This window comes from Passer domesticus, chromosome 2 (genome assembly GCF_036417665.1).
Source record: "Passer domesticus isolate bPasDom1 chromosome 2, bPasDom1.hap1, whole genome shotgun sequence".
Taxonomy (NCBI): Eukaryota; Metazoa; Chordata; class Aves; order Passeriformes; family Passeridae; genus Passer; species Passer domesticus.
This window is the reverse complement of record NC_087475.1, coordinates 51,308,408-51,335,193: the sequence shown is the minus strand read 5'-3', so window position 1 is coordinate 51,335,193 and position 26,786 is coordinate 51,308,408. Positions and strand designations below refer to the sequence as shown.

Sequence of the window (26,786 nt, the reverse complement as noted above, 5' to 3'; positions counted from 1 at the left end):
AGGTACTCTGGTGCTTTTTTTTAAGGTATTTTAATCGAGCATGTAAACACGTTTTATTCTTTGATGCTCTTTCATTCAGCATCATTAATCCCCAGCATGAAATCAATAGACTTAAAACATTTAATCACGTCAAAACGCAACATACAAATCCACAAATGACTTCAGTTCATCACACACACTGAATAGCTTGCAAATTGGAAACTATGCCTTCTTTTTGCCTTGGGAATCAGCAAACCCTAAGCTAGTCTTCCACTGAAGTAAACAGATCCTTTCTCCAAGAATCTGCCATTAGGCAAAAAAAAAAAAAAAAAAAAGAAGTGATAAACAAAACATCAGATTTATTTTCTGTTTGCTCTGTCATCTTTTTTCATCCCTTACAGTCTCATTGGCCTTATGAGAAACACTTGTTTTACTGCAATCTCTTGACAGTATGCATGTTTAAAAGAAGTTTAAAAACAATTATAGTAACTGGGTTACAGAATGTGCTGGAGGTTCAAGAGAATGGAAAAACATCTTTGTGGTTGCTTGCTTTCCCTTTTTAACAGCATGCATTGTTTCTCTGCTTGAATAGCATGCAAAAGGGACAACAATCCTAGGCACTTAAAAAAACAGAAAAAAGAGAATAAGCTCAACCTTATATATGATTATGATTTCCAAAGCCCGTAGGACACAGAAAATGACAAGAAACACTTTGATGGGGCAAAAGTTGTGGCTGAGCTAAAAAAGGGCAGAAACAGGTAAACTAGCAAAAGGAATAGTCTAGGTAATGGAATAATATCTTTAATTCTACTACATTTAAAAACACTGAAAGCTCGCTAATTTGAAAGAAGAAAATACAGTTTGGAAAGTGGTGAAGTGTGAGAATGGGCATGCTGAAACCCTGATTTGGAAGGCAGATACCCAAAAGCCTGCCTAGGTCCATGACTCCATCCCCACCCACTGTCCCATGAAGAGTCCTATGCAGCCTCCTCCAAACCCATGAAGTTCTTCATTATTAAGATGGAGCTTCTCTGGGTACCAATCACTAGGCACATGTCCACACATACTCGTTTTGGCAGCTGCCCATTTTCCACCTACAGGCAGAGCCCTGTCCTGACCTTTGCCTGTGTCATGTGAAGAAGCTCCAAAAGGCAGGCAGAGTGCTGATGGTGGTGGCACTGGCACGGTACTGTACTGTAGTCCTGCAGCCCAATTCACCCAGAGAAGGAGCATCACGCAGGAATAATCTGGCTATACAGATGCAGGACCTTCTTCCTAAGTGTCCATGGAAGTGAGGCTACTCTGTAACCAAGCAATGCAAAACCCACATGGCTAAAAGGCTGGAGAGAAAAGGGGGATCCTGGCTCCATCTGGAGATCTGGACACTAAGCATCTAGAGAGGAACAGTGAAAGGTCTGTTTCAGTATCCACAGCTGTTTCTGGCCCGATGTTGCTTCAGGGAATGGAGCCTAAAGTCCCAGTCCTGTCCATGCTCAGGCAAGGATACAGGTTCTTCTTACCCACTATCCTTCCCCATCCCGTAATTTCTGTGTTCCATCTGCAAGAAGGGAGATGACACTCCCCTGCTCCCCTTGTATCTTATCTGACTAGGTCTGCACCAAGGATCCCAATGAGATCAGCCTGTGCTCAGAACCCACCTCAGATCTCCCAGTCTGCTGACGAGCTAGGTTAGAGAAGCTCATCTGCAAAAGTGGCAAAATTGCTGTTGCTGCTGCCAGCTTGTTTGACAAAAGACCCATCCCTGCTCCGTTATAATCCAGAAAGGGCTACAGAGACTACCTCTGAGGGAAAACAATGCTTTTACTTCCTATTGGTTCTCTATACAGTCAATAATGATTGATCTGATGTAACAGGCCTGTATTTCCAGAGAAGCACTTACATTCCCTAGGCCACCAAAGTATACACCTAAACTAGATGGGTAAGGGCTCCTTTTTGGCTGTTCCTGGGACATGCAATTCCCTCTAGTGACTATAATGAGGAATTCAAGTGCTTTTCCTCAGAGGTCAGCTCAGCCTGCAAAGCTTAACCTTAATATACAGGTAGAAGTTTCATTTCACAGTGAAGCACAAGTGCTACTCACTCCAGCAATAAAAAAGTTTTCTGAGAGTGTAACAGAGGTATCAGTGTCTCTAATAGAGCACAACATAGTCCCACTCTAGTTGAGAGAGGGAATGAAAATTTCATAGTAGTTATAACTAATCTGAACTTCACTGTAAGTATACAGAGTGTAAGTGACCTCCTGATTTTGCAGTTTTTCCCATTGAAAGTCATGTTTATGCACTGAGCTGCATGAAGGAAAATATGTAGATTAGGGAATTGCTTCAAATGCTTTGCCTATCCTAGATGCATTAATTTTTCATTACCTCATTTATGCAAAAAAAAAAACCCAAACCCAACAGAAAACTAACAAAAAAAGCCCAATAAAAAACCTGAAGTAAAATTAAAATGTGAAATGAGGACATTCCAGACACAGCGAAGAGAGGATCAAGCATTTTCTGCTGGCAGTGCTCTTAATTATTACCAGTAACTTCCTATTTATTATCATCATCATCATCATTATTCTTTATACTGTTCTTTAAAAATAATCCAGATTACCTCTGCAAAAGTGTTGGGTTCTTTTCTGTTTGACAGATTTGGCTGAAAGCAATCAAAGTTTAGACAGAAGAAATATATCCTTTAAAGCCTGTGCTCTTCAGTTAACAATTTGGTCCTGGAGATGAACTGCAAGTAGAGACTTGGGCCTAAACATTCTTACTAACTAATGGGAATGCTAACAAGTAAAGCAGTGTACTCTGCACTGCAGTGCTTATTTTCTCTTTGAACTCGTGCCAAATGAGGAGGACTGCTTCGAATTAGTCTTACAAATGTCAGCAATACAACAGAACCCTGCAAATGTTCCTCTTTGAACAGTGGAGAGTCAAAGCGAACTAAGGTGAAAATGGTGTCCAGCAGAGCAATTCAGATCAGGAAAGCCATCCAACTCCAAAGCAGCTTGACCTGAACACAGCCCCAGAGGCAGTGCCACAGCTGCCAGCTAGACAGTAGCCAAGAAGTTAGCAGAGGTGCAAGCCAAGAAGCCAGCCATGAGCCCACGTGCCAATGCAGGAAAGCTGTATTCCAAAATTTGGCATCTGGGTCCTCCAGCTGCCAAACATCTCCCATCTGGCTGAGCCTGTGGATGAGGTGTTAAAAAGAAGATCAGGGAAGATTATACAAGAGCAAAAGCAGTACCCTTTGCAAGACAGCAAAGATGAAGAGGCACATTGTGCCCCCAACATGTGAAACTCGCACACATTATCACTTTGCTCCCACTGGATCAGAGGAGGCAGTCTGGACAAAATGCTCCACATTTCAGAGGAAATGAACAGTTAGATGTGCATGAACTGAGGCAACCGTCCCAGCCTCTGGCCATCCACAGAGGTCAGCACATGCAGGTTTGTGTGGAATTGGTTTGGAGTAAAACTTACAACTTTTAGTAGATCTGATGAACCCAATATGAAAAAATAGGGAAAAAAAAACTACAAAAAAATGTTTCTTCAAGACTTTGTGATCCATTCTGTTCCTCCATCATCACAAAGAAATTGAAGTACCAAATAATATTTCTGTACTTTCCTAACTGGAATACCATACTTCTCAGTGTAATTTTATGGAAAGATAACTTTCTTGTAATTTAGTGGAAAAAGGTAAGTTTAGTAATACCAAGTTGAAAAATACCCAAACCTGGGTAGGCATGAAATTTAACTCAAATTAAATATATCCACTCATATAGCTGCATTTAACTGCAGCAGAATTCACTTCTGACAAGCATTTACTGTTCCCAAACTCCAGCAGTGCCATACCCCAAGAGGGACCAGCTGTGGGAAAGACTCCTAGCACTGTCAGCAGTTTTAAGTGCATCATAAGAATTCATATATTCAAATAATGCACTGACATTAATGTTAATCTAATTGATCTTCCACCTTTCAATCTACAGGCAGGCCCACATGGCCCAATGAGGTTTGACAGACGTATCTTCTTGATCAATTTGGTTCTTTATTTTAAAAACACATAAAAAAACCCCCTACAGCTCTTTTCCAAATTTCTGTTTTTATTAGAACCTATTTGTCTTGCCAAATGTCACCTTTCAGTCTCATCTTGCTCCAGTCAGAGTACACTAACTTTCAGCAGTTTAGAACTGCTGCATGAGATGACTTAGCCATCTTCATGTACATCTAACCATGTACGTTTTTCAGGGGGCCACATTAGTAGGATCTCATATTCCTCACTATGGTATGTAAATACCACATAAATTCATGAGGGATTTTTAAAGCAAAATACTGACAACATCAACAAAGAGCAAGAAAGTAACAATGTAAGTGTCCTTCTTGAAAACGCTTCCTGCAGAATAGAAGCCAATACTCAAAATATTATATAGGTAATTTAATACCAGCTAAAGAAGCCTGCATTAAAAATTGTATTTTGAATATGTATATGTTTTAGAAACACAACATTTTGAGAGACTAGGAGTCTCATCAGAATAATTTCTGACATTGCACTGACAATCAGATCAAAGAAAATTCTAAGGATTTTAAAAAATAAATGTATTGTTTCAATTTCATAGTCAAGGAAACCTTACAAGATTGGTATTACCTCTAACAAAGAAACTGCTCCTGCTGCTACTTTGAAAATGTTTGAGTAATAAGATCCTGCAAATTTTTAATATAAATATACCAGTTGTAGTGTAATTAACTGCAAATTGGAGATAGGAGTAGTCTTGAGGAATGACTTCTGTATTTGACTACTCATTAGCAATTTGAAAGTGTAATTGCTCTTAAACATGTCTTTTACCTAATTTTATTACGAAGCTTAGCTGTACTTATAAATGTGAAGAATGTGATTTATCCTGGAACATACTTGCTTAAATTGAATGTGTGAAGCTGTTTTTTCTTCTGTACTCCACAGACAGAGGGCACACAGGTCACTAAGAGCAGTTAAAGCAGTGAGCTGATGGGTTTACCCTTGTCCTATAATAAACACAACTCCAAAGGAACCTTCTGAGGGGCGCACAAAACAAACAAAGAAGGGAGGAGGACAGGCAAGCAAGCAAGCACACTGAGAGTGGACATTTCACTGCATACTATTTTAAAACTCACTAAAGCAACAGCCATGAATCCCACAAAAACAGGAACCCTACCAGCTTTGGTACATCCTTCTGTCAATTGACATCTTTTCTACCTGGGCAAGTGGGGTGAGCCCGAGGGCCCTTATGGAATCACAAGACTTGCTGAAGCCTCCCAGTCACCCCCGACCACTCGACTGGCATGTAAACCCTGTGCCATCTCCTAGGCACATTACACAGCAAGGTTTTAAAATTGTGCCCTCCTTGAAATAAAAGCAAGGAGATGTTTGCAAAGAGCTCTTCCTACATTTTGCAGCTTTGCTTCACGGTAGCTGGCAATGACTCATTATAACATGAGCTGCATTGATGCACATTAACTTCATTACTCAATTTCAGTAGACTACTTTGAACACCTTATATTATTAAACATCAGAAAAAGTATTTTCTATTCTCATATTTTAAACAGTGATTTATATTAACAAATTAAAGAAATTGCAGCTTTCCCACCACCCTCTAAGCCCCAAGATAAAGAAAGCAATTGCAAAACTCAACTTCAGATCTTGCCTAGCCCCACATACGCCCCAGTCATGACACAGAGAGGGAAAGAAACCTGAAAAGCACTGCTACTAGACTTTATCAATAAAACAGAATATTATATAATACACAATAAAATGCTTCATACCTGGAGTTGAAAAAACGAAAAGGGTTAACAGCTGACCTGGCACAGCCCCACATGCTCTCTCTGGAAATTGAACACAGACAATTAGGAATTTTAAGTTACCCCAAATAATCGAAGGGGACTTAGACAAGCTTGAGGGACACTTACTGCAAAGTAAGTAAGGCATATAGCCTCAGTGTGGAAGGCATTTTAAGATTTTCTCATTCACTCAAAACTCTCCTCAGACTGAATTTGCTCTGTTGATGCCCCATCTAATGATAAGTAAGTCATTAGGAGCTCTGTGATTAATTTAATAGCAGCAAAGTCAAAGCTTAAGGGCCCTCATGTCACTCAGTGGTAATTCTGGATCATGACAGATCATACTTTCTTATTTAAAAAATCATCAGCAACAAAGAGGTAAACTCTAGTAAGAATCTACAGCAGGCAGACATTGCATCAAGAGGAAATAATGGCTGTAGTGAATGTCTGCTCCAAGAATTCTGCTGCATCAGTAATATTATTCCCACAAAAAACTTAGTCTTTAACATTTTTACTTAGAACTGGGACTCCAGGGGAAATACACAATCTTGTAAAATATAATCTGGAATAATGAACAACACCAATATACAGTGGCATAGCTGTACAAATTCCTATGCTGGTTGAGATTTGGACCATGTGAAATGTTCCTTTTCACTGACAAATTCTGATCTACTGCATGTGCTCAAATAAAAAGCTTCATACAGATGGGTCTTGGAAAAAGTTCCACCAAATTAGGGGGGAAAAAAAGAAAAACCTGCAGAAAGCCAAGAACATGAATAAGCCCCTTTAGTCCTTCTCTTTGTGGTTCAGATCTTAAATGTACTGTGAAAGTAGTCTGAGGCCAATACCTAAGAAACTAGCAAAAATATTAGAACAACAATATGAATAATAAAAAAGCTCTAGCACACTAGCAGTTGAATGCATTTGCACTGAAAATGTTTTGGATCTTTTCTAATGCTCAATTAAAATATCCACGTTGGCACAGGAACTGTTGAAAGTGAAAAGGAAATTTTCAGAACAACTTTGTTTCATTTATATAATTGCATTTTCCACTGGCCCTTGGAAACCTACAAACAATCCATTTCCTCTAAAAATTTTGTACTGAATGCTTTGAACCTGTCACATTTCCCTGCTCCAAGTGTATAGCAAATATTGGCTTTCTTTACTGTTTTTCCCATTTTTAGATGCTAGATTTCTGATAATGACAGAAATATGGTATGCAGATGACAAAATTATGTACAGAATTTTTGAAGTTTTTAGCTCTATCACTGCCTAATACTGTTTTTGTTTTTTTTCCACACTCTTTTCCCACTCTCCATGTAGAGTCTTTTTCTTCTCAGAAATATATACCAGGTACTTGTCCCACAGTACCAAATAAGTACAGATTTAATTTTACAACTGTCACTACCCAATCAAAGAGCACTGTGACAAAATCTCCCCTGCCCCATCAGTCCTCAAATGAAAGCAATATGCACTGGAAAAATGGTTATTGGAAACCATTAACACCAATGGTTCTCTTCCATGTCAATTAATTTGCAATCAATCATCTCTGTGTCTCAGTGGAAAATCATTTATTTGCACAGGTGATATAAACATCCATACATTACCTGGAAGTTGTAACTCTAAATTTTGGACACTCCTTTTCAAAAAGTTCCCTTTTTAACTACTAAGCAACAGGGCAGACGAAAATACAGTTGTCGGGGTTAAGTATTTGCATGCTGAATTTTTGACAGTGGGAAATTTAGCAGACAACTAAAACTCCATTTAGAACCTACAGTATCCAGGCACTGAAGAAAAAGACACTCAGGCCTCATTCAACCGACCTCACTGACACCTTAAAGTTACTATGCTCCTTTCTGTTTGGTGTGAAAGCCAGAGGGCTGTGGCCTCCCACCTAACCTCGTCTCCAAACCAGAAACTGTGGAGAGAAATACCTAATCCTTGCCTCTGGAACTTAAAGCTTACCTGTGCTATGAAAAATGGCTAAAACACATCTCAGACCATGTAATCAGCATAAAAAGGATCTGTAACAGTCTCTTCCCAATCCAAAATGCAAGTGTAAAATAAAAAAGAGGAAAAGGACCACTCCTGGGTATCTTTTGCACACAAATGTAGATATCTGGCTTCCTGAGTTAGTGCTCTAACACCAGGCTTTTATGCCATAGGTGAGTGACTGCACCACTGCTGGCTGTCACATTTTCACACAGAGAGACAGCCGATGAGGACAGCACACTCTGGATGGCTGAAACAGGCAGAAATAGGTAACCTCTGAACTGGATCTCTTCATTTCCACAAGGGAAAGTCGGGAACATGAACTGCTCTTGTTTTTTCCAAACTACTTTACTGAACTACTACAGTTCAGAAGCCCAAGCTCCAAAGAGAGCAGAGAAAATTCACAGCCAAGTACCCACCCAGGATGTAAGTGGAGACATCTCTAGGAAGCTGACTGCTCTGCCCCTTGAATTTCAAATCCTTTAACTCTTTGTTGACTGCACTGTAGGAGTGTTAATGCCTTGTGCAGGTGCTTTGCCACAGTACTGGAGCCAATCACCTATTTCAGAACCTCACAACACCTCCATCAGCACTCCCCCAAATGCATCTTGTTTCAATTGCCTGTGCTGTTGTGGCTCATCTTGGACCTGGCTACCTGCAGTACTTCATGTGTGTTGCAAGCATTTGGGGATAGTGGAATCTCTATGCTATGCAATATATTGACAAGGATATACCTGTTACAGAATCGCACAGACTTGACTACACCAATGGCAAAAGATCTCAGAAATCATGTGGTGATACTGACAGCCAAGCAGTTCTGAAGTGGAAAAATTGAGTGCAAAACGAATCAACCTGTTCAGCTTGGTAAATAATTTTCAGCAAACAATTTATTATACAACATTACTCTATTATTGTGCTTTTGAAACTTTTATGACTGAGATTTGGTCATTATTACAGTTTCTCCTGTGAACTTATTTATCAATGGTTTGACTGTTTGGCCCTGACAAGCAACTGATTACAGAAACAGCAGCGCTCATCAGTTCTTAAGAGAAATACCATGGTGACTTATATGTCTATCTGACAGCACTGTGTGTCCCTGATTTATCATGCATTATCCCAGCACTATGCTAAATATTGTACTTTTCATGCAAATAATTGAGGGACATATTTTGACAAGACTGGAACTGCTGACTTTTAATGAGTACATAAACCAAGTATTTCTTTTACTGCCTGATGTCAGCTTCTGGTGATTTCCAGGTTAATTTATTTTTCAGGCTCTGTTTGCAATGCTGGGCTTTTCAGCCAGCAGCAGATCCTGTATACAGGCCTTAAGGAGAGCACTTTCTAGGGCAGCCTCTGGCCTCAGTGCCTGCCAGCCTGCCCCATGCCCCTCTGAGCTAGAACACAGGCTAGACCAGAGAGCTCTTGCAGTTGCTGCCTCCTCTGATCCACCCTGGTCTCTTCCTCATTTTCTGCCTGCCTCAGCTTTCCTATTTCCTTGCACTGCTTTATCCTCTGGCAACTCAGTATATCTCGCAAGGATAAATAAAGAAAAATATAACCCAGACCCTCATGCTTGACACATCTTTTGTCACTGCTCTAATGATGGAGGTGCAGAGTTTGACTCTGAAACCTGTGACTGTCATTACTCCAGGATTAGATGCTATAATATCAGCCACTGTGCTGCTTTACTCCTTTGTTTTAGCTTTCAATTCCTTTATTTTGACTAGAACAATTTTGTATGTGTGGTGGCTGTGAGGTCCAAGTATCCTTTCTGTGATGTATTCAGAATAGTAATGCTCATGTTCAAAGTCACATACACATGGACAGTGGCACCTCCTTGGCACACAAGCTCAACACAAAAAAAAAAAATCAAACAACCTGTCTTCATATCCATCATCCAAGAGCTTCTGTCCCCTCCTCTTTTATCTCCAGCAAAAAAAGAACTTGCTGTGAGAAATGAGGTTGTGGTGAAATCACTACTAGTCAAAGAGGATTTAACTAACAGATGGGGAAACCTACCACAATCTTTTCCCATTATGCAGGAGAAAGGAAAATGGCAGGAAAAAAAAGCAGGTTAATTTTTTTTATTCCGGTATTTACATGCTCATTCAATTATGCCGTGCCAAATAGCGTTTCCCCCCTTAATAGTTCCCTCCTTTGCATGCAGTTTACATACCCGTGACCTAGACAACTTTAGTGGTTTTGCATGCATTGACCTAAACACTCAGGACAATATTTCCATAAATCAGTGTAAGCGCTGCTATTAAGATTTAATTGTGCTGCATGTACGTCTGTCAAAATCACAGGAACTGCCTTATGGAAAAGGAAAGATAAAAACTTATCTAATCTAGATAATGAAACAAGAAGTAATTTTGGCTCAAGTGACAGCAGAGGACAATGCTCTTTCTTTTTCTTATCAGTAAGTCAAAGTAGCAGTTCACTGAGAAGTTTTATTGTGGCTTTTCCTGGCAGTATTCCGCTATCCAATCCACACCTATGAGTATTTGTTATAGCTCTAAATTTCTTCAGGCACATGGCTCTGCCCCTGCTTTCTGTGCTGATTTAGAAAGACAAAACATAAAAAGCTGAATAACGAATCACTGGGGGAAAGAGATGCCAAACAGGTGTACAAACTGCTAACTGGGTAGTAGTAATTCATAATGTTATTTATAATTCATTCTTTGGTGTCATGCTCTTCAAGCAATTACAGAAAGCCTGCCTCACTATCCATAAAATGCATTTCACATATCCAACAACTAATGACTCGAGCTTCACTCTGGAGCAACACATTTTAGTGGATTAAGCATGGGAGTAAGAGGCAGATGTACCTGATCCCAACTCATTCTCTCCTTTGCTGCACGGCCTTGAGCAAGTCACTAACCTGTGGATAATTATAATATCTGAACACACAGGGGACCTGTACAATTTAATTAGTTAATGTTTGCAAAGCACTCCAAAGATAAAAAATGCTTTATGAATGATAATCACATGCTATTGTTTCATGGCATTTGATTCCAAAGCATGTTTGTGCAAACATGTTTAGTAATGTAAAATTCCAATAATGGCAATGTTTGACAACTACCTTAAAAATTATTAAAATTTCGTAGACTATAACTTAAATTAATTAACAAATTTAATTTATGTTAAGAAAACATTTATATGTGAATTCAATACAGACATTAAAGTGAAGCTGGGAAACAAGATCTTTAAAAGTTTCTTTGTGACAGATAAAGGAAGTGAAAAAGACATACAGAAGGTATCAATTAACCAATATGTGAACTCTTTCACTGCAAGATAATGGTCACCCAAACAGCCTAAGTGTTACTTTTATTTTCTTTAATATCCAGACTCCTGAAACTAATGATTACTTTCAGGACTGATCATCAAACCAAACAAAGTTTATGGCAAACAGAAAAAGGATTTTGGACTTTAACAGAAATCAGTACTCCTTAGTTCTTTAAGCTTATTATGCAATTAATTTAAATATTTCTCTCAAAAGGAAAAAACTACTCCTAGCAATGGTATGGTAAAAGCTCTAGAATGACCTACTCAATAGTCATGGAAAGTTATTCTGACAGAGGACACAGGAAGATACAATTTTATGTAGACCAAGATAAAAGCACTCTTATTTTCAAATTAGCTTTCTTCAGGGAACAATTTGACAATACCCCTATCTCCTAATACACTTCCATTTCAGCAACACAGCCCTTTCAAAGCAGGAAGTGATGTGCATTTCTCTGTAGAAGCTGGTTTTGATTTACAGCTGTCATTCACCTAGTCCTTGTTTCTAATGACCTTTGGCTGATGGGGAATTATGGTATTCTGGCAAAAGGCCTTGGGACATATAACAGAAAATTATCATACCAAAAAATCCTAGTGCATGCACAGGGTGGCATCTTTTGATTTTACTGCCCAACTCTCCTTTTGTCAAACATCACATATTTTAAAAAAGGAATCTTTTTAGAATGATATGGGTTTATTTGATTACTGAAACCTCAGGTTCATACTCAGTGCCTAAAGAGCAATTCCCAAAGGTATACAGGTCTTTCAAGCTCTTGAAGTCCTTAATAAGGGCTTCAGGCCAATTCATTTTTATAAACAAACAATTTGTTTCTGAGTATTCAGATTTTGCTAGAAATAGCTTTATAAAATGCCATATAAACCCACTGTAGAAGAAGCCAGTACTTCTTTGACAAGCTGTCTGAGCTGCATGTAGGGGAAATCACACCTGTAGTAGTTGGGGCAGGTCAAATTTAGATGTACTAAATCAGCTTCTTCTCAAGCCACAGGCTTCCAGCATGGCCTTAGAAAATAACATAGAGGGGGTTTCCTCATGTATAACTTCAGCAATGTAAAGTTCTATCACTCTCTAAACCACTTGTCCAGGTTCATTTACAGCTGCTGGGGAAGACAGATAACCTTTTGAAAGGTAGTTGAGCATAACTGAAAAGATTACTGGACCTAGAAATATCTCTCCACTAAGAAATCCAAAATTCTTGAGCCTAAATTTTAGATATTTTGCATTGTGAGAGATGTGATTTGCTGCAAGGTTATGTCCGAAATGGATAGTCCAGCACTACCCAGAGCTTGCCTAAGGTAGCTGAGACACAGCACACAGTGCCAGCTCAGCAGTGCCCTTGGGTCCATAGCCAACATCCAAACCTGAAAAAGCAACACTTTTCACTGCAGAAACTTCTTCTTTTCTGCCACAGGATACTTACTTGAGACTGCTGACAAAAAATAAAACGAAACTAGAAGAGAAACATTCCTGAAATAATGACACAGTGGGGGCACCAACCATAACACAGATGCCTTGCAAGGCTCTATATCACTACTGTCTTTTGCTTATGTACCGGCACAAATGCCTCTCAATACTTTTAGCAAGTCAGTTCAGTTTGTAGAACAACTCTGGAGGAGGCCAAGGAGCAGCAGTCACCATGTTACAGCCTGTGGGGAGGTCAGAGGCCCGTTGACAGTTCTTTCTGAGTGTGTGGTCCAATTTCCTTGCAACTGCAGCAACTACATAACCTTCTGCTCTAAAGTCTTGCTGCAATGGAAAAATGCATCCCAGACTTGGGTATTCTTCATGAGACAAGTAAAACTGAAATTGATATATTCGCACAATTTCACTTCAAACCAATTAGTGTTCTCCAGCAGAAAAAAAAATCCTTTATTGAGGAATTCTGGATGAGCACTAGCCAGTTCTCCATATGTAAAATCACCACTCAGTTGTGTGCCAGCTTTAAAATGAGCACGGGCAGATGCACCAGAGAAAAGGGAAGCAAAGTTCACACAAACACTGCTGAAACTTATGTTTTTTGGAGACTAGGGACAAAGTATTTTGTCTGCAAGTGGAAGGGAAAAATGAGGTGAAAGTTCCCTATAATGAATAGCACAACAGTAGTAACGATTGCAACCGATGCAGGAAAACAAACCATACCAGTGTAGAAAATGAACAGCTGACGGAAACAAAGATACAAACTTCTAAAGAAATAAAAATAAACCAAAGAAGTTGATTTACACAGAAGAAGAGGAGGGAGAAAAAAAGAGATCTAGGGGAAAAAAACCCCCAGATTTGAAAAGCACCTACTAATTTAAGAGAGTACATTGGAATGGTGCTATGCTGTCTGTCTGTTGTGGAGTCTCCTTTTTGTTACTGCAGTATCCAAAACGAACTCCTACTGTATTGCAGTAATAGATGCCAGAGAATTTAAAAATAAAGATGATCACATTAGCACCAATGTATCAATCACATAAAGTAGCCAAAGAGAACAGGGGTACAGTCCCTAATCTCATTTTCATACAAGCACTCTGAGGCACACAGCTCAGCCCAAAGAGGAATCCATGTTAAAGGTTAGAGCAGTCAGATACAAATGACAAATCCCATCTCTGTGAATTAACTGCAGCCATAACTACAAGTAGACAGGATTTCCTCTCTGAAACTTCTGTCTCCCCCTTACTCCAGAAAAACAATACACTATCTGAAGCATCATCAGTTTATATGCACAGTTCCTCTTTTCCTTGACATTTGAAAGAAAAAATGGTTCCATCAAAGGGGTTTCCTCCACTTAAAACACCTAAGGAGAAAAGAAGTCTAGAAAGAGGAATTTCTGCATCTTTGGATTTTTACCAACATACTGATCAAAAGTTGATGCTAAAAATCACCCTCTGCCTATCCTGCTTCTGCCCTCAGCTTCTGCAAGTAGGAGATCTCAAATTGTGCATATTCAGTGAGGGACAGCTGCATGCTATAAAACAACATATTTTACCACACAAGTGTGCAGCAAATAAGGAGATGAAAGCTCTGCTCAGGATTTGCATTACTATGTGCCATGGAGATGGTCCCTGAGGCCATCCTGCATCAGTTCTACCTAGGGATGGAAAGGCTGCCAGGCTGAGGGAAAAGCATGTTGCCACTATGAGGGATCCTAAAAAAGTTTTACTGGTCTTGACTAATGGCTTGACTAATGCCTTCTCCCTTGGCTTCATAAAGATTTCTGGAGCATATTGGAGATTTGATTCTGAATATATGATGCTATTCTTGCTGTGTAATAAGCATCAGCGGTGTCAGGCATATAGAGGCAAATCTGCTCTTTGTTAGATGTTACATGTCAAAATGAGTTTGTAAAACATGCCACAGGAAGGATGAAATGCTGCTTACCATGCAAAGCCCACAGAAATCTACATAATGTTGCAATATTTATTATCAGCCAGAACGCATTATCTGAGATTAATAAACAATTCTTAGTCCATATTTTGTAAGACATAGCGACTTCCATAAACCAGCACTGTCACAGGAAGAAATTTCACTGAAGTACCCTGCTTGAAATAATGACTTTATTTATCTATAACTTTACATTATTGATTTGGTTTGTTGAACTGAAGGAGAACTATGAACTCATTCCAAAAGAACTACTGAGAAAGAAGTCTGGAAGCTCAGCCAACATAAAGCTTACAGCAAGAAGGCAATTTCCCTGAGAAAAAATAGTCATACTTGGTCACTTCACAAATATGCAAGCAAATTACATTCTGTTTGTGTAAATAAGAACTAATGCCAAACACGTGGCTCGTAGTGTTTCATTGTCACAATTTTTATTCCTAAGAATTTTGTTGCTATAAGACTACAGTGGACCCGAAACAAAGCAGCAACACAGGTGGATGCCACCCAGTTTAAGAGGACAAGAAAAGTAAAGCTTTCAACAGGCATTCCAAACTGTCCTGTGACCCACCTAGATAAGTGTCATTTCAAAAATAACAAGCTTAAAGATGGCTGTATTAAAACAACAGTTTCTCCCTAAAAACTGAAGAACTGATTTCTCTGTGGTTAAAACGTGGCAGAGATGGAGGGAAGATGCAGGAGCATTCAGTACAGTGCTGCCACTCCCAGTTTCTGGCACAGTAGCTCCCCAGTCAGGCACCGTGGATTGCCTGGCCTCACCTCACACCAGGGATCTGCAGCACTGACGTGTGTCCCAGGCAGCTGTCTGCACCACCGTGGGCAACGGAGAGGAACGGGAGCTCACAGCCTGGAGGCTCTCTCTGCCCCTAAATCAGACAGCTCCAACAGGGCAGAGGGATTGCTGCCTGAGTGTGTGTGCTAAGTGCTCCTGTATGCAGGCAGTGAGGTAACTGACTGGGATGCAGATACCCAGGCAGGCAAGATGAATCGTGAGCCCCACCAACAGCACACAGGGAAAGGCAGGAGGCAAGGAAAGGCAAGGCACTGAGGCAATCACCCACAGCCCCATGCTGTGTGAGAGGCTCTACAGGATCAACCCAAAGCAAATTCCCACCACCAGATACTGAAATCCCCAGAGTCTGAACCCCCTTACTGCTCTTAGAGAATAGGTGGCAGTAAGCAAATACATATATACATTCATAATCTTTATGCAGAATAATTTAAAACATGTCTGAAAAACAAGCAGGAAAAGATCAACTGCTGTCTCACACCTGCTACCAAGCACCTACAAATTGGTACTGTGTTTAACAAAGACAGGACTGTACAACACCAACTGGTACTGAAGAAAAAGATCCTGCCATCGCTTTGGAAGTACTGTAGTGCAGTTCCCAGTCACTCTTTGCAAGAAGTTATTTTTTGGGCAACTATTCACCAGAAAGAGCATACAAGCTCACTTTGAAAACAACACACTCTGTGGGACAGTCATCCCACTCGAGGGCCAGCCTGCCTCCCTCAGGCACTTAGCTTTGACCTACACTTTACTGACTGCTGAAGAAGTCTTTCCATGCATGTTCCTATGCTGCCTGGTTATTCAGCAGAACAGGAGGTGCCTTTCCATGTCCTCAGAGGAAATTCCTCTCTGCTAAGTTTAGATGCTGAAATTGAGCACACAGGATCTCCCTCTGGAAGGCTTCAGAGGCACTTTCCTCTCTGCAACAAGGCTATGTACAATGAGAGCTTCTTCTTCAGTGGAGTCCTTTGCTAAACACCTAATATTAAGGTACATATTAGATGCCTAAAATCAAAATAGAGCCCGCCCGTAGGGCACAATATTGCAGACCAAGTAAGAAATAGACTGAGTGCAGCAGCACAAAGTGCCAACATTCCTTTTCAACTCAGCAGCTGTATGTGTGGTGTCTGTGACCGAGAACGAAGTAAAGATGACAAATTGCAGATCACAGTCAAATTAGATTTTCCTAATGGGGCTTTTGAAATAAACTAACAGATTACTGTTTAAATAAAACCTGTAACACGAATGAGTTGATGTTATATTATTAAGTTTCTTAATTTGATTCTTAAGCTCCAGAGCCAGTCAAGTAATACTCTACATATTTAACTTCACAAACTGTGTAATTCATTGTGCAAAAGCTTAAAAAAGCTTCCCATGGTTTGACCAATTCTCTAAATGTTCAAGGAACATCCATCACAGAGAACAGTATCTGCCTGCCAGTCATACATTAAAATTATTTGCTAGTGCTCCATACTTCCTTTGTTCAGTAATTAGACAGTGCAAAATCATTTACTGCAAAATCATGACGTATTGTTTTATTTTTCTGGCTTACTGTGTGCGCTATAAATTGAGAAAAAATACTTAGCACTTCAGGGCCTGCTGTTGTGACTAGAAAATAGAAAATACATATGGGACCTGCCTATCAAGCAATAGCCTCATTGGCAACGAAACCCTCCCCTCCTTTATCACTGTTAGAAAGGGAGCCTGCTAATCACAGAACCAACACCTTGTCTTGCATTGCTCACAAACACCTCTCTCTCTGCTAAAGGAGAATATTGGTTTGAGATTCACAGTTATGGTGCTTGGCTGGAAGATGAGGTACTACATGACCAGTGAAAATACAAAAAAAAACAAAACCCAAAAAACCAAAGGCATTACCTCCCCAAACATGGCTTAGAAATGCCAGCTCTTTTAGCTGTTGCTGTTCAGCAAAACAAAGCAAAACATTTTTAGATACCATATTAAGACATTAAAAATGCATCTATAATAACATATACAATAACAATGTCTAATGGCCTTCATTATACCCATTTTTATTTAATAATGTCCAGAATGCCCATATTTTGAACCTCTCAGATAAAGTAACGTGTTTTGTGGGTCTAGCACAGGCTTCAGTGCCTGGAGGCTCTAGTTCTATTTCCAGCTCTGCTTCAGACCAACAGGGTGACCTTTACACATAACCTCATTTTCCTCACCTATAAAATTGGGATATTAATACTTATTTACCTCATAGTTGGTTCCCTTCCAGCTGCTACAGTGACTGACCAACCTCATGCATCTACAGAATTGCAAATGTTCATGATAAACTGCTTCTTTCTTTTCAAACAAGCAGTGCAGGTACTAAATTAAGAAATTATTTGTCCACCCAGTGCGCAAAAGTACACAGAAAAATAACCACAGTGGAAAACTGTTCGAAGCCCCGCAGTAATTTCCCTCCAATGACACTGTCCTTCAGGAGAAATGCTGTTAATTCCTATCTGACAGCAACTAGAATCAACTTCCTGATGCTGCTTTCAGTCAAGGAAAAATGGTTTTTGAGCGGTAATCTAACCTGGTCTCTCTTTGGAGAGGATATAAAACCACTGCAAGCTTTCCAAGTATATAAAGGGGAAGAAACAACTTCAATATGAAACTCAACCTAATAATGAGGGCAGAGAGAAAGAATGGAAAAGATCATGAGAGAGACAAGAGATGCAGTCATCTCTTCCAAAAAAGGGAATAAATCTCCAGGGAAAAGTGCTGGCAGGTATGCTGCCGGCAGGCAGGAGGACAGCCCTGCAGCACCAGTGCCTCCGTCAGCCTGGGAACACCTCAGCAACACTCATCTTGTCTGGGAACGTGATACTTACTCTTGTACTGCTCTGGCTATGGAGAGCGCTGTAGATCCAGTTTCATTAACGCTATCTAAGGTCACATTTGGCAGGTCGTCATCATCACTGTCACTTTTAATTTGTCTGGGAGATAGGCCTCGGGGGTCCATTTGTGCTGGAAAGAGACATATAATGGATTAATATGAGTGTGCTGAAATTAATCTTGTCCCAGAACAACATCAGGGCGCACAACACATCTGCCTGCTCAGGCTGGAGAGCACTGCTTGTGCTGAGCTTCCCAAATCAGCTGATAGGTGGGCAAAGCCACCCAGCAGTGCCACAGCTGGATGTGAGCATTGCCAGGGGCATGCAGGTCTGTGAATTCACAGAGGCTACACCAATGTACCAAAACATCCCTGCTCAGACTGCATCCAACAAAAACCCAGTGTACGCTCAAGTAACTTACACTGCCTGACTTCAGAAAGGGAGGGGAAAGGGTTACATCTGCTTTGTACAACACAGAACACTTACGAGTACATTTGACAGCAAAATTTCAGGAGAGATCTCTGATTCTGAGCATTCATTGTGAGGTATCAGGATGGAACCCATGTCATTCCACTCAATTAAAATTTAGGCATTTAAACCTCCAGTCATCCTGATTTCTGACACAATTCAACGCCACTGTCAGCCTCTGAAGGATCCTTCACTCCACACTGTGTGCAACCTCACACAGGCAACCAACATTCAGGTGACCAGTATCGATGTGGCTAACACATTTTTTGAAAAGTCACCCAGTTTCAGGTCTTACAAATACCTGAAGATCAGGAATTGCAGGATTGTTTTACCTGTCCACAGCTCACAGCATCCATACTGCATGGCACTGGTGTAAGGGCCCAGGTGCTGGCAGCAACAGCTGCAGGGATGTGTATGAGGAGCAGCCAGGGCTGCCCTGTGGCAGACACAGTGCTGGGCACAGCTGAGCCCTGCAGACAGTGGGGGTGTCTCACGGAAAACAGGTTCAAGAAAAGGCAAAAGAACTGGCCAAGAAAGGAGCGAGGGAAAAAAGTGCGAGAAACACTTTACATAGAGGATGGCAGAGCACAAGAACAGTCTGCACAGGGAGATTGTGGAGCCTCCCTCCCTGGAGACATTCAAAACCCACCTGGATGTGTTCCAGTGTCACCGGCTCCTGGTGACCCTGGCTTTTCGGAGATGTTGGACTGGTTGATCTCCAGAAGTCATTTCTAATGCTAACAGCTCATGTGAAACAGCTCTGCAGATAGCAATAGGCAAGGAGATGGAGGAGAGAAGGTTCTGCATAACGGGGCAGTCCCCAGAGGAGACTGTCGTGATGCGAACTACTATCTACAGGGAACCAACAATGGAGCAAGGGAACAATGTGAGCAGAAATAGCAGCAGAGAAGAACAATTATGGACTAATCACAGCCCCCAGACCCCATCCCCCTGTAATGGGGAAGGCAGAAGAGCTGGGAATCAAGGAACAGAGTCCTGGAAAAGGGGGTTGCTACTTTTAATTAGCAATAAATTACTTTTCCCTGTGCTGAGTCCTATTTGCCTGTAAAGGTAATTGGTAAGTGATCTCCCTGCCTTTATCTTGAGCCTTGAGCTCTGGCACTTTATCTTCCCCACTGTTCTGTGGAGGAGGAGGAGTGAGAACAGCTGGGTGTGCACCAGGCAGATGGCCACCAGAGTTAGCTTTTCTGCCAAAAACATACAGGAAAGGAGAGAACAGAAATGCAGGTGACCTGCCTTCCCCTCTTACACTGCTGTCTTTCGAAGGGGAAGAAAGCATAACCCATCAGGATAGGGGGAGGGAACCAAGAGATGGGTATAGAGGGGAAATATGGGGCACAACTGTGACTTGGGATAGTGCTGAGAGGAACTGGGGGTTGTTTGTGCCATAGACAAACTTCAGAGGTGATGTGGAGAAAGAGGCATTTCTCCTTACTCATGAAATACCACATAGGATTAGTAAGTGCTGAGAGACACTGAAAGCAGCTGGAGAAGAGAGTAAAACTGGAGAGATGTCTGACTCTGCAAGGGAGGCACAGCAAGGGGAAAGACAGGCAGAGATTTGTGTAAAAATGTGTTTATTTTGTCTGCTCTGGTGAAATAGGGGAATTCATGGTTATTTATTTGAAGAGCTAACTCTTGTAGTTTGTCAGCTTGTGCTCCCCTGTACTGCAGAGCAGACAAGACACTTTCTTCTGGGTCTTGCAACATGACTTTTGAGAAAGGTATTCATTCCTACTCAACTTTGGTTAACCACAGACCTAGACAATAGGTATCATAGGCTCCCTTTAGAGATCATGAACAGTGCAAAGGGCCCACAGCTAGGGAGCAGCTCCAAAAGTCATAGTTAAATCTGCCATTATGCCATCTTTCTTATGTTACAGTGTTTACTGACTCTACAAAAGGAGCTGAGTTACAATGAAAAATGGGAGTGCTGCAGACACTTCAGGAGCTGTGCAGCCATAACAGTAGGACTGATGAATAGCTGGCTCTTGAAAAGAAAGCACTCCACAAATGAGTGATGAATCCAGGGAAAGCTGGTCTTAAATTTTAATTTATGTCTTAGCTGCAAACCACCTGTGAGTAAAAGAACACTGATTGTAAACTAACTTTCAGCCGTGCTTTTTATGTTACAGAATTTCCTAAGGAAAATGCTGTTAAATGCATTCAGTAGGCTGATGGAACAACTCCTTCTGGAACCACAGTGCATTTACAGTTGCACAGTACTTCTTCTATTACCTTTCTACAGGCACAGGTTAGGGGCCTCAGTAATGCTGGCTATGTCTGGACTGCTTATTATTTCTTCATGTATGGTAAACACCTTTTGCTTATCAAAGCAAAGGCTGTTGACAGTGAAACATGACCTACATGAGACAAACACAACTTAGAAATTGTTAGAAACATTCAATTGTTTTAGGCATAATGAGCACCATTCTGACTGTGCTTCTTAAAATCACAACTTATACATGATGATATTCAATCTGTAACCTCAACCTGGGCACTAGGGATAATCTAGTATTTTATTTAAAAGCAACTGAACCACCTAGTCAGCTGATTTAGCCCCAGAAAACTATTTGGAAAGAAGTACCACTTCTGCCTTGCTCCCTAATGCTCCTTCTTAAAAGAATGAGGTTATTACTATGTACTTCATTAATTCTAAATTTAGAAAAGATTCTATTCTTTTCATAGAATCACAGAAAGGCGTAGGTTTGTAGGGACCTTAAAGATGATCTAGTTCCAGCTCCCCTGCCACGGGCAGGGATGCCATCCACTAGACCCAGTTGCTCAGAGCCACATCCAACCTGGCCTTGAACACTTCCAAGGATGGGGCATCCACAGCTTCTCTGGGCAACCTGTTCCACTGTCTTACCACCTTCTGAGAAAAGCTTTTATTTCCCCCTTAAAGTTCCCCCTTGAATTTCATTAACGTTATGCTTGTATCTGCCCAATATTTAAATGTGCTACAAGTGATGCACTTGTGAGAGCTAGTTATTTGTTCACAGAATTAAAAATTGTAACAAAAAAGCTATGTGTGTTAACTGAGGTTTAATCTGACTTGCACTACAGCAAAGGTTTTACGTAGCTAGTACAGAAACGAAACTTAACTTGAAATGATGGAAGCTGTTACATAACTGAGTCTAATACATTTCTTACATGTGAATTCTGATCACTTAAGCGTGAATACACCTACATAAAAAGAGATGGTATAAATGTGTATGAACAATCTTACGTACTTTCATTCTTTGTAAGACACGTTGTTTCATTATTACTGCAGATTGCTGGCTCTTAAGATATTAATGAGACTCCTATGACATCTGGTATTGATTTTAGATTTCTACAGGAATGTGCCAGGATCACAGCTCTCAATTACCTTCTCCTTGCTTCTGCTCAGTAAGTCCTACTCCGTACACTTCTAGCAGACACAAAGTTGCAAACAGCATTTTACTTTTTCACCCAGGGACAATTTGCTGTACCCACTGGGTACAGTTTGCCCCATTAGACACCAATGTTTGAGCATATAATAACGTGCTGCCAAACATAAGTATGGAGAGGACAAAAGGTGAGGAATGGAAATGTATCAGTGGGTAAATTCAAAGGCAGGTATTTCAAGCACTGCTATATATTTGCAGAAAACCTAACTAAAGACTGTAAGTAAATAAAACAATGTTCTAGGGATTATTTCCTTAGTTTTTATGTCAGCCCATATATAAATCCTTTTTTGTCTCTCTCTCCTTGTTTGTTGCTTCCTTCCAGCTTGCAGACGTGGGTGGCCAGGGCACTTGGGAGCTGAGGTGACCGACCAGGAGGCTGAGCTTTGCTGCTGCCAGCTGGTGGAAACTGGCCTGCTTTCTCATCAGCATGGCTGCAGCTGCTAGGGGAAAACAGCCTTCAAAGCTGCTCTCCTCCCTGGAATGAGCCATGTGAATAACCAACTGGCCAAAAGCCTAACAGATATCTCCTCCTCACCACTCTCTGCAGTGTGCAGACTGCAGCACAGGACTGTTACACATTAGGAGTTCATGACTCCTGCTTATGTCAACAGCTCTGACTTTCTCTTGGACATCTAAGAACAACTGCTGAACTCCTGGCACCAAGGTTTATAAATACCAGCCTCCGTTCATAAGCACTGAATTAGAAGTAATTACTGGCCTAATGAACATCAAACAGGAGAGGATGAAGAGATGTAGGCAAGAGATAGTTTAGTAAATGAGATAAAAAAGGTGGAGGACAAGTGAGTAACAGAATGCAACTGGCAAGCAAGGTGGAGGAAAGTCCATAAAACATGCCAATGCATTTCAACCTCCCTTCATGCTGTACCTTGCTCTAACAACCAAGCTCTTCCTTGAACTCAGGACCATGAAAGGTCATTGAACTCAGGGTCTAGAAAGGACTTGTCTGGGTCACTGAATCGAGTCCTCCAAAACACAGGCAGACACATTAATTAATAAAGCTCAAGCCCTAAACCTTAACTGGTTTTCTTGCCCTTGAAGGCAAGATTTGTCCAACAGAGCTATCTAGTGGTTTTGTGAAGTGTGAATGAGGTTAAGGCGAGGCAAGCAAAAAAAAGAAACCAGTCAGAGACTGCTGCTTTCACAGGACAAAGGTGCTATTGAATGAGTGCACAGGAGCTGCAGAAGCAAGCTGTTAGCTCTCCATGCTGAACAGACTGGTGAGCCAGGAGAGTTAAGAATGTCTGTAAGTGCTGAAGGCTGCAGGCAGCCACGTTGCTTCCCATCCTTGTTAGCCTCAAGAAACAATGACCCTTTTTTGCTAAGAAAAATAGAGAGAATTGCTCATGATGCCCACAAATACATGCAATCACTTCTTAATGCCCCTTTGCCAAACTGTACCAAAAAGGAGCTTCCCTCTGGGCACTACAAGCAAGTTCACTTCCTGCACTTGTTTTAAGTGAAGATGTGCAAATAGATGCCACGTAAAGCACATACCAGCCAGTAAATACTGCACAACTTAAGTATCATCATTAATATTGTATCTGCCAGCTGCCAGTAGGAAAAAGCTTGATCTGGATCAGATATAAGCTTGCTTCTATTTCTGTCAAACTGAACAATTTGGGGCTTTAAAATTTATTCTGGCTGTGGGGTCAGACAATACCGATCCCACTTCTGAGGACAAAATTGCCTGTTCTACAATGCTGGAGGAGATTTAAACTTGCATAGGAGCTTTTTAATGAGCACTGCATACATTTGTGTTTTCTGGCACACGGCTGCATTGGTTTTGACATGGTACAGGATTAGCCATGTCACAGAAGCACACTCTCTGGGAAGGATCCAGCTTGTCGGTTGCTAAGGGCAGATGAACCCCTTGGAACAGGATCAATCCTCCACCTCCCCAGGGGAATAACCTGAGCCCACAAGCCACACCATCAGGGGACTTTTTTCCTTCTTCCTAACTGGTGCTCCTGCCCACATTCTGGAAACTCTTGGGAAGGAAGGGATTGTGGACTTAAATCACTCCAGGCTGACAAGAGCCCAGCATCCCTCCTCCCACTTCTCACACATGTGCTGCTGATACTAGGGTGGTAGGTAAATCTCCTCCCCGTCTGTCACACTTGGGTTTCAGCCAGGTATGTCCTAACATCTTTGGTTTTTTTCAGTGATTAATCAGGGATACACACCTCAAGTGCTCTAATGTGGTCAGACAAAGACAAGCACTGTCAGAAGCCCTGCATCTGGATGCCTGCAGGTGGCATGAAAAGGGCCATACACCACAACACTGATGTCACCACTGGCAGTTCTCAGTTACTGCAACCTGATTCACTTTCCCTAGTCAAATTTCCTGTGAGTGAAAGGGATAAAAACTCATCCCATCATTAGGCTGATGAACATCCACTAGAAATAATTTTATGTCTACATCCTATCTTTGATTTAAAGGCAAATATGAGACCCTTGGGTTAAAGATGAATGAAATATTTAAGAGCAGGAGAAAACTAAGTAACCATTACGAGCTTTGCCTCAATTTATAGCTAAGCCACATAGTAATTAACTGATGTTGAAATGACTCTGTGAGATGATGCTTGCTGGTATGAAAGCAGAGAGAAAATTTCAGCATCCTGAAATACCTCTGTCTCACTTCAGCTTAAAAACCCAGCTTTCTGCATTTACTTAACTTCTCAGCTAATAACTTTGTAAACTTACCCACATGTAGGTTTGCCAATACACCACACCACAATAAGAATCACTGTTACGCTCTTAAAATAATTAAAAATCTGTTTCTGCTCTTTGAAAGGATTTCCAAATTCAGAGTTTGCTTGCTTTTGTTTCACATTTTAAACTCCCCACTCTACTTTCTTTGGAGGATGCCTTATCAACCTGCTAATCGACATGATTGTTCATGATAGGATTTCAACTGGTCCTGCCATCCCCCCAACTAGAACTTGCCTGTCAGAAGCAGGGTTACACGGCTCTGCAGTGGGCAGTGACACCAAGACCTGTGCTACCTGAGACATCAGCCTGGATGGTAGGGAGGCCCCTCCTGCCTTGCCAGTTCAGATCCATGACTGGTGATGCGTTTGGTCTTGGAAACACAGCCACAGATTTTTATTCTGATGGAAGTTTAAATGAAAAAGAAACATGGGATGCCTCAACAAGCCAGAAAGGGTCACCTCTGCTGTTTCCAGTAAACTCCACTCTGGTTGATTTCAGTCCATGTTGGCACACAATAGATTAAAGACTGTCTCCAACTGCACGTAATGCTGCTTTGCGCTTCCATTAGGAATGGAAAACAAAATACTACCCCACATGTCAAAATTAACATTAACAAGAATCTCATTACTACTGCTGTTACACACGTGTGTCCCTGTGTCTGTAGAGCATGACAGACTGAAGTAAAAACAGACATTTGCTGCCAAACTCCTAGAAGGATGGAAATGGAAAATATGGCTAAGAAAACTGTATGGCACTCATGTTTTAGCACAATATACAATTAATCTGCCAGCATCAGAAACACTGCAGTTATGAATGCTGCAGTGTCTAAACCATAACTCTGGACCCTTTATTTTGGCATACAGCACAGTTCAGTATCTGAAATATTGCAAGAAAGCTCCTGACCAAGAGCAAGTCTTCTGCTCTTTTTTAAACTGAAACTGTCTTCAATGTCTCTGATAACAAATGCATCTGGGCAGATCAAACATCCAGCAAAGTGAAATCATCTCCATCCTTCTTGGCTACTCTTGGAAAATGGGTTTTACCACTGTGGAAGTCAGCCTCACACCACAGTTTGTTGTTTGAAACAAATGAACATCCTCCTTCTTTGAAAGTTTTTTTAGAGAATAGGACACCAGCACGGACTTAGCAGGAGAGCATCAAAAAAGATTGCAACAGACATCACTATGCATTTTTAATGGTGGAAGCAACACTTCCACATGCAGTTGTACAGGAGCTACTTAAAATTATGACCTCAGAGACTGTGCTGTACTCAGGTTTTTTTAATGCATTCTAGGAAACAAATTGTGTCTTTACAGACCTACCAAATGCATGTGAATGATGCTATTCACAATTTCCATCTCCTAATCTGGTTCATACTATATAAAGCACATATATTTTTTTCATTTTTCATTTTAATTTTTTTCCTATTTAAAGTTTATTATAAATGCTTTATGCCTTGGAAAAATGCTCTGAGTGCACCAATCAGATTTTTGATCAAAACAGCTTGGTGCCTAGTACGGACAGCAGAATCGGTCGATTTATTTCATAAAACTTTATGTACAAAGCAGCAGTATCCATGAACGTAATGGTCAGAATATAGAGTCTACAGGGGTAATTTTTATTACAATTTATAGCAAGATTACCCATACTCCACAGTTTTCAGATTTTATTAAGATTTTATGGGACTATATGGCTTTAGCAGTTAACTGCACCTAGCAGTGGTTATAGTTCACAGAGAATAGGAACTGGCACTGAATGCAGTGTAACTAATCTAGCAGAGAATATTAATTGCTATGATCCAATCAAAGGCAATATTTAAAATCATTTCAACAGTCAAGCCATAAACCTGTAAAATAATAGCTATATGGAGAAATACAGAGGTAAGAGGGATTGCATGGATGTAATATATGCACATACTTAAGCACCTATGTCTTTGAGTTGTATACATAAAAATACAAACCCATTTTTGAAACAAAGGACTTTTCTCTTTCTAAGCTATATCAATGACAAGAGACCTAA

At 40.8% G+C, this 26,786-nt stretch overlaps 1 protein-coding gene and 1 long non-coding RNA gene across 15 annotated transcripts in view; one reads left to right on the top strand and one right to left on the bottom strand.

Annotated features, from left to right (window-relative positions):
* The window catches only part of KLF12 (KLF transcription factor 12), a 264,047-nt gene that overhangs the window by 86,998 nt on the left and 150,263 nt on the right, over positions 1-26,786 (bottom strand). For 11 of the 14 annotated variants that reach the window (XM_064408576.1, XM_064408582.1, XM_064408575.1 and 8 more), the window contains 2 exons: positions 18,109-18,244; positions 5,781-5,840 (listed from right to left, as the gene is read on the bottom strand). In XM_064408576.1, the coding sequence (XP_064264646.1) occupies positions 5,781-5,840; positions 18,109-18,244 (196 nt within the window). The other 3 variants (XM_064408586.1, XM_064408583.1, XM_064408581.1) reach the window with 3 other exon arrangements.
* Positions 18,714-22,515, top strand: LOC135293910 (uncharacterized). The gene is made up of 4 exons (XR_010356025.1): positions 18,714-18,817; positions 20,739-20,857; positions 21,934-21,993; positions 22,357-22,515. It is a non-coding gene; the product is annotated as an uncharacterized LOC135293910 (long non-coding RNA).